An 8110-nucleotide genomic window follows, 5' to 3' on the forward strand; every position below is an offset into this window, starting at 1 on the left:
TATTAGGCTTAAAGTACACATGCGGACGAAGAAATATATATATTTATTAATTAGTTATTAATTCAAAATATGACTTTTGATCAAACAATTCCAACAAACTAAGAAACACTGTCCAAAAAATACTCAGTTTACAATATACCCACATAAATACAGATATAGAAATCAGAGAATTACTCAAAATACTGAACTACTTTTTAAAAAAGTGAATGAATTGTTTGATGCATGTATTTTATATTTATATATTTTTTATATTATTATATTTATATTAAGTCTCCGAAGAAATGCCTAATTAGTTAATGATTAAATGCAAGCGTTGAATTAATCATATTGTTTATATTGTTTTTAATGCCACTATTTAAATTATTTTAGTTTTTTTTTTAAATATTTTTTGCTCTAGCCTGCCTTGAGATCTTTGCCTCCTGTGCGTGCGTGTTAGTTCCAGGAAGAGGATGTGCTCAGCCTAGCGCCTAATTTTAATAGGGGGTTACGTAAATCGATAATAATCGATAACCAAATATTAGTCTATCACTTGTATTTGGCAGTGTGTTGTTGCCATATATATATATATATATATATATATATATAACGAATATATATACATAACAACAAAACGGGACTGCCCTAAATATATAAATATTTTAGTTGCTTGCGTTAAATTTAGCTAAATGTCCTTGGATGTCGATTTCAACTTTTGTGTGTGCGCATATAGCAATCGATATCGTGCAAAGCCTGCGATTTGCTGCGAATTATTGCTGTCGATGATAGAAACTGTGGCGAATTGGTGCCAGTTGCGCTGGGCAGATCTAAAATTAGAATTTACAATTAATAATAAGTATAAAATTAACATAAAGTATATATAAGTATAATATATAAATAAGTGTAATATCTATAGGTATAATGTATATATATGAATATAAAGTATACTGTATATAAAAGTATAGAATATAATATGTACATAAACTATACTATATATACAATTATAATAAATATATAAATGATACTAATATGTATGCTAGTATAAAATACAGATAAGTATAGAATACATATAAATATAATATACATACAAGTAAAATATATACAAATTATACAACATATATAAAAGTATAATCTATATTTAACCGTAATATATACATATAAATCGAATAATATAAAAACAATTATAATATATACATATACATATATACATACAATAGGTACAAGTGCAATATATATATGATTATAAAATATGTACAAGTATTTTATATTTCCAAACAACATCTATAAATATATATATATTCATAACATATGCATAAATATAATATACATAAAGTATATATAATACTATAATATATATATAACATAATATACATACAAGTAAAAAACAAATCAAATATATATATAAAAGCATAGTATATACGCATATAAATATATTTAAATCAATTTAAAATCGCTCAAATATTACGTTCAGCGGCTCCAAATCTGGCCATTGTAGTTGCTGTTTTTGCAATATTATTGTTGCCACTGCTGCCACTGCCACTGCCACATCCACTCTCCACAGCCTGTTGTTCAAGGTTGCCACACTTGACGCTCGTCTTGCTGATGATGTCCGCCAGCAGATCCACAGGAACAGCGGCAGGTGAAGCAGTTGCCGCACAGAGATTGCCGCTATTATTATACTTAAAATCGGAACCAACGAGTCCAATGTGATTGACGCGTCCGCTGCAATTACTGTTATCGCGCTCGGAGGCAGCTGACGAGGTTGTGGCTGCCTCATGGCTACAATTGGTATTTAGGCCTGCAAAAATAAGATATTTAATTAACCAATTGAGAGAGTGATTGATGCAGATTAATGGTAATTGATTAATGGCGTGATTCTATATATAGCTACCCGTGACTGGTGACTGATCGCCGCTAATGCTGCCAATGCCCGCAGAGCTACCGCCACCGCAACTCAAGCTATTTGAGCCGCCTCCAGCTAATCCTCCACCGCCTCCACTGGAACTACTGGGTGGCCTGGGCAGACGGCGACGCAGCCAGGGATGTTTCAACGCCTCCGATGGCGTCAAGCGCTTCTCCGTATCCCACTCCAGGCAGCCGCGTATAAAGTTGAGAAATAGTGGATCCTTGCAGCCTTCAAGCGCCTTGGAGAGACTCTTCGAGCAGGGCGGACCACGTGGCTTGCCACGCCTCGACTGGCCGCCAATGAGGACGACCATGCCATCGGACATAGTGCGCACCGTGCAATACCGTGGATAGCCCTTCGGGCTGAAGAAGGTTTTCGCTCGCTTCGAACTGGCTAGCAGGGATTTGCTGGGCATACCCAACACTTCGATGATGCACGCCAATTGATCGCTTTCGTTTTCGCCCGGGAAGAGGGCGTGGCCGGAGAGCAGCTCCGCCAGTATGCAGCCGAGGGACCACATATCAATTGCCCGCCCGTATTTGGCGCCCAATATCACTTCGGGCGCTCGATAGAATCGAGATTGTATATACGTATAGACACGCTGACTCTCAAAGCAAGATGAACCAAAGTCGATGACCTGAAGGGGATATATATATATATAGTATTAGTATTATTATTATTATTATATTTACATATATATATATTTATTATTATATTTATATGTTAAGCTCTGTTAACAGATTGGCAGAAAGCGGCAAATTACAGCGAAATGGAAATTGTAAATGAAGAAAGAAAAAATTATTTAAGCGTTAAAAAACCGGACGAGTTAATTAATTAATCAATTAAAAAATTAGAGGCGAACAATTAATTAAAATGGTGTAAAGGCAAACAAATTAATAAATAAATTTGTTTTCAGCTGCCAGCAAAGCCCCTATTTTTATTTTTAGCTGCCACAAGCCAATTAAATTGCAATTGGAAAAATTAGTAAATTATCCGCGAAAAAAATATTTTAATTAATTAAATAAAAAGTTGTAGAGTAGAAAAGGAGATAATTAATTAAATTGTAGTAGAGGCTAGAAAATTAATTACCCAAAAAGTCATTTATTAGCAAAAAACTGATTTTAATTAATTAAATGAAAAGTTGTAGAGGGCAGAAATAATTAATGAATTCAAAAGTTGTAGAGGCTAGAAAATTAATTAAATAATTAAAAAGTTTTAGAGGAGAGATTTAATTATTTAAAATAATTCTCTTCAGCTAGCAGTAGAGCTTTTTTTTTGTTTTAAATCTATAAGCAGGCCTCTATGAAATAAAGAAAAGTGAACTCACCTTAATGCCCGATCGACCTTGTTGCTTGAGGAGGACATTCTCCGGCTTCATATCACAGTGGATAATCTCGTTCTTATAGAGTGCATCCAGACACTGTAAGAGTGAATGCGCAAATTTGCGCACCAGCTGCAAACTGAAACCCTTAAACCCGTTCTTCTTGATCAGCTCATAGAGATTGATGCTAAGCAGCTCGAAAGTGATGCAGGTGTGATTGCGAAATGTGAAATAATCATACATATGTATGATATTCATCGTATTGTATTTATCATGATGCCGCAAATGATGTAAAATGCGGATTTCTTCCTGCGCTTGCCGATGAAATCGTTTCTCATTTCGCACAATTTTTAGGGCAACATGTTCATGGGTTTTATGATCGTAGGCTTTGATCACCTGCCCAAAACTTCCCTTGCCAATTATTTTCAGCATTTCGTAGCGATAGGCGACATGATCGTGGGGTATGTGTATATAGGCACCCTGTTCATTATCATAATCGGAATTATTGGGCCCATAAATGCCGGGCCTCTTCTTAGCATTGGCGCCTATGAAATAAATTTGGGGATATGCCAGGATCTCTGTCCTCTCGTAGGGGGTTAGCTTGTGCATATAGAGTATCATCACTTGCTGGGGTGAGACAACCAATGCTTTGGGTTTATCCTGCAGCGCACTCTTCTGCTGACCCGACATTATTATTTGATCGTGAAATGTAAAATGTTCCGATTTCGTTTGATTTTGCGAAACTAAGGCCAGCGAATCGACGACGGCTGCATTTAACGAGAGCGATGTGGGCGAAACTTCCAAGGTGACATTGGGCAGAGAGCTCGCTGCAAATATATGGGGGAACATATAGAAATAATTAATTATAATTATATATATATATATATATATATATAGTGAACAAGATAGTAGAAGTAAATTCTAACTAATGTTATTTAACAGCTGTAGCACTAGTGTAATAGATATAAATATTTCGTATTATTTGTCTTTTATTTAAATTCTATATTAAATTTGATATTTAATTTAAACTATTTTTCACTTGTATTATTTTTTGTGTGAACTAACTTTAGTTGATAATAAATAAATAAAAAAAAGTATAAAGAAAGAGGTATTTCTATTTATGTCAGTATTTTCTCTTAGAAATATATAAATTAATATAGAATTTATCTAATAGAATATTATTTTTTAATTCTTAATTTAATTTAGTTTATGTGTTATTTATCGATTGACTTTAGTTGATATAAAAAAAGTAAATAAATAAACTAAGAATAAAATATAAAGAAATAAGAATAAAATAAAGAAATTAATATACAATTTAAGTATAATTTAACTAATTGAATTTGAATTTAATTTAAACTATTTTTTAGTTTCTGTATTTTTTAAGAATAAAGTAAAAGAACTCTTACTTTTACTACAAATATAAAAAGATATATATATATATATAAATTTTACCTTGAATAGTTCTGGAGATGCCGCAGCCATCTAAGCTAGAATCATGTTGCAATTCCTGTTGTTGCTGCTGCGTTTGTTGCAAAATATTATTAACATTAACATTGCCACAGCAGCTGTTAAGCTCCGCTGTTTGCGTTAACATTTTGTGGCGCTCCTGAAAAACGCCAGGGCCAGAATTGAAACTGCTGCTAAAAAATAAGGCGCCACCTCCAGTCGAACAATTTTCAACGCTTTTCGCTGGATTTTGAGTGGAAATTGTTGTTGAGGAGGATAAAGCGGATGAAGCTGAGGTTAATTTTAGCTGTTCCGGCTGCATATCGGCCGCCGTAAAAGTGCTCGCATCACGAATGGGATGCGTTGAATGCGCCTTGGGTTGAGAAGAGCCAACCATTATATTATTATTTAACTTGAGCTTATAATCGAAATGCGCTAGATTATTATTAAGGTGATTGTTATTTGAATTCAAATTGTGCCCCAGATTTATGGCTTTCAATTGCTCCTCGCGACTGGAGTTTGCCGCGGCTGTTGCCAGGGACATTCCTAATAAGCTCGGCGACTTTTGGACTTTATTTAAATAACCGATTTTATGTGACTCCAACACCAGAGACAAGTTATCAATTTTTGGCGCATGACTCTGGCAATTTTGCTGGGCGCATAATTCACTCAAATTGAACTCAGTTTGTTTGTTTCGCCACTCTTTTAAATTCTCCGAAGATTTGTTAGAACTTTGTTGTCGCCACCATTGCCGCGCTGCCTGTTTTTGCTCCAATTCGAGGCTCTCAATTAACAGTCTTGGTTTGGTTAAGCAAATTAAATTTTGCTCCTTGTGTTGGGGATTATTTAAGGGCCAGATGCGCAAGGGATTATCTAAAGAGCGGCTTTTTAATGAGGACAACTTGGGCTGTTGATCAGCTCTCGATTTATTGCGATCTTGTCTGTAATAATCTCTGTCATCGCTGAGATAGAAACGCGTCAGGCGTTGTTGTCTGCTTAGGGAGTGCTCCCGTTCCAGATATAATTGTTCCAGCTGCTTCTGTTCTCTTTTTTGCTCACTGTTTTGCTGCTTCTTTTGCTCCTGCTTCAGCTGCTCCTTCTTCTGCTCCGCTTTTTGCTGCTTCTTCTGCTCTTTTTGCTCTCTTTTTTTATCCTCTACTTGATGCTCCTGTTCCTCCTCTTTTTGCTGCTTTTTTTGCTCTAAAAACAAGCTTAGATTTCTATAGTTATTGCTCTCTCCCAGAAATTCACACGGAGTTGGCGTTCCACATCGACTTGTAGAGCAATCAGCGCCAATTCTGCTTCGATTGCGTCGCAATTGTGGCTCAAAACTTAACAGATTATATTGCGATTTGAGCAGTGTAATCGAAGTGGAAAGGGAACCAAAACCTGAAGCGGAACTTGCATCTCTTCCAAATGTGGAAGCTGTAGCTGTAGCCCAAGGTGTAGTCGAAGCTGTAGATGTAGCTATTCCCAAAGCTGAAGCAGTTTCTAAAGTCCAAGCTGAAGTCGAATTTGAAGCTGAAACCGTTCCTGGAGTTGTTCCTGTCGCTGAACCCTTTCCTGTAGCTGTTTCTTTAGCTATTCCTGTTGCTGTTGCCGTCTTGTAGTTTAAATAATTATTGTAGAAAGGAGTTGGTTGAAAACAGTTCCGATTTCTGCTTGCTCTGCGAATGGAGAACACATCGAAAGGGTGCTGCTCTGAGACGGTTCGATGAGGATTAGATGATTTAAACTGCTCCAGTTGCTCCTCCTGCTTCCGCAGTTCCTTCTCCTTTAACTCCTGCTCCTTCTTTTCCTTTCCCTTCAGTTCCGTCTTCGCCTGCTGCAGCTGCTCCTCCTTCAGCTCTTGCTCCTTCTGACTCTTCCGCTTCTGTTTCACCTGCTCCTTCTGCTCTTTCCACTGCTCCTCCTTCAGCTGCTGCTCCTTTTCCTTGCGCCCCTTCTGTTTCTCTTCCACCTTCTCCTTCAGCCCCTTCTCTGTCCGTTGCTTCAACTTCAGCTCCTCCCAATTCTCCTTTTGCGCCTCCTGCTTCTCCTTAAATTCTTTCTGTGCGGGCTCCGTCAGCTCCTCCTCTTTCAGTTCCTTCTGCTTCTTCACACGCTGCTCCACCTCTCGCTTCTCCTCTTTGTTGTTATTCTCCCTGCTCGTCGCTATTTGCCGACCACACAGCGCACTCAGCAAATTAAAGCTGAGCACATTTTTGACTGCATTTCTTGTGTGTGTTTGTTGCTCGTCTTTCTGCTCCCTTTTAATTAAACATTCCTCAAAACTTTTGCTGCGCTTTGTTGTTTTTGTTGTTTGCCTGCCACTGGGCTGCCACATCCAATAAAACGGCTGCGGTTGCTGCTAAACCTATTTGCATTTTAATTATATTGACTTCATTCACAATTATACAAAAGAAAAATCCATTTCAATGTGTGTGTAAAAAAAATGGAACCATAAAATAAGCAAATCGTATTTGTTAATATCGATATATCAACAAAATCAATATCGATATATGTTCCAACAACAAACACGGTCACACACTCTCACACATGCATACATATGCGTCCATTTGGCTCTGTGTATGGATGTCGGAATTGAACATATGTGTGTGTGTGTGTGCAAATTCAGCATTTGGCCTGCTAACAATGGTAACAACACACACACACTGTAGGAACTGGGCACGTTATTTGTTGTTCTCTAGCTGTATTTTTTATCTGCAGAACAATTGTATTAATTGTTTTGTGTTCATCGTTAAGCAGTTTTTTATTAAAGAATTTTCATTTGGCAGAAACACAGTGTGACCAAAACTCGTCTGATTCGCATGGGCACAGATGGTACCATTGCAACATTGCCACACTGCTGTGATATAAATTTATAAATGGTAGCACTTTTGCAGTGTATATTTTAGTTTTTTATTTATTATTTGGAATGTCAAAACTCATTTACGTATACATATTATTAAATGAATTTACATTTGGCAGAAACAGTATGCCCACAGTTTGACTTATGGGTCCACTGCAGCGCTGCCACTTTGCGGTATATATTCTTGTTTATTTTAATTGGAATGTAAAATATTAATTTGCGCTTTATTTATTTATATTTATTATTCATTTAATAAATGTATTTATTGTAGAAATAGCTGGCACATTTATTAATTAACTTTAATAAGCAGCCCAGCAGCAACTCTTTTATCGAACGTACTTATCGGCGCTGGCAAAGCTTATCAAGACAGTAAGTGCTATCGGCTTACCACCACGAGCCACCAAACAAGAAAATGTAAAAACGTTGATAATCAGTAATTGTTACAAATAATTTGGCATCTCGCTGCGCTTATAAAACAAATCACATAACTATTCTACTTAATTTAATTAATAAATAGTTATAATTGCAACAATGCTTAAATGAGTTTTTTATATCCAACGTGCAAAAAAACCACCCCGAAAAATAGGAAAACGACCACGGGAACTTGCTT

General features: G+C 36.4%; 1 protein-coding gene across 1 annotated transcript; it reads right to left on the bottom strand.

Moving 5' to 3' along the window:
* Positions 1 to 209: 209 nt before the first annotated feature.
* Positions 210 to 7447, bottom strand: LOC6570277. Its single transcript, XM_032741967.2, has 6 exons — positions 7196 to 7447; positions 4656 to 7005; positions 3210 to 4030; positions 1868 to 2519; positions 1442 to 1774; positions 210 to 803 (listed from the first exon to the last, which is right to left on the bottom strand). The coding sequence occupies exons 2-6, from the start codon at positions 6973 to 6975 to the stop codon at positions 685 to 687; spliced, it is 4245 nt and encodes a 1414-aa protein (XP_032597858.1). The 5' UTR covers positions 6976 to 7005; positions 7196 to 7447; the 3' UTR covers positions 210 to 684.
* Between the last annotated feature and the right edge of the window lie 663 nt (positions 7448 to 8110).

The sequence above is a fragment of the Drosophila grimshawi genome, unplaced genomic scaffold, assembly GCF_018153295.1.
Source record: "Drosophila grimshawi isolate 15287-2541.00 unplaced genomic scaffold, ASM1815329v1 contig_80, whole genome shotgun sequence".
Taxonomy (NCBI): Eukaryota; Metazoa; Arthropoda; class Insecta; order Diptera; family Drosophilidae; genus Drosophila; species Drosophila grimshawi.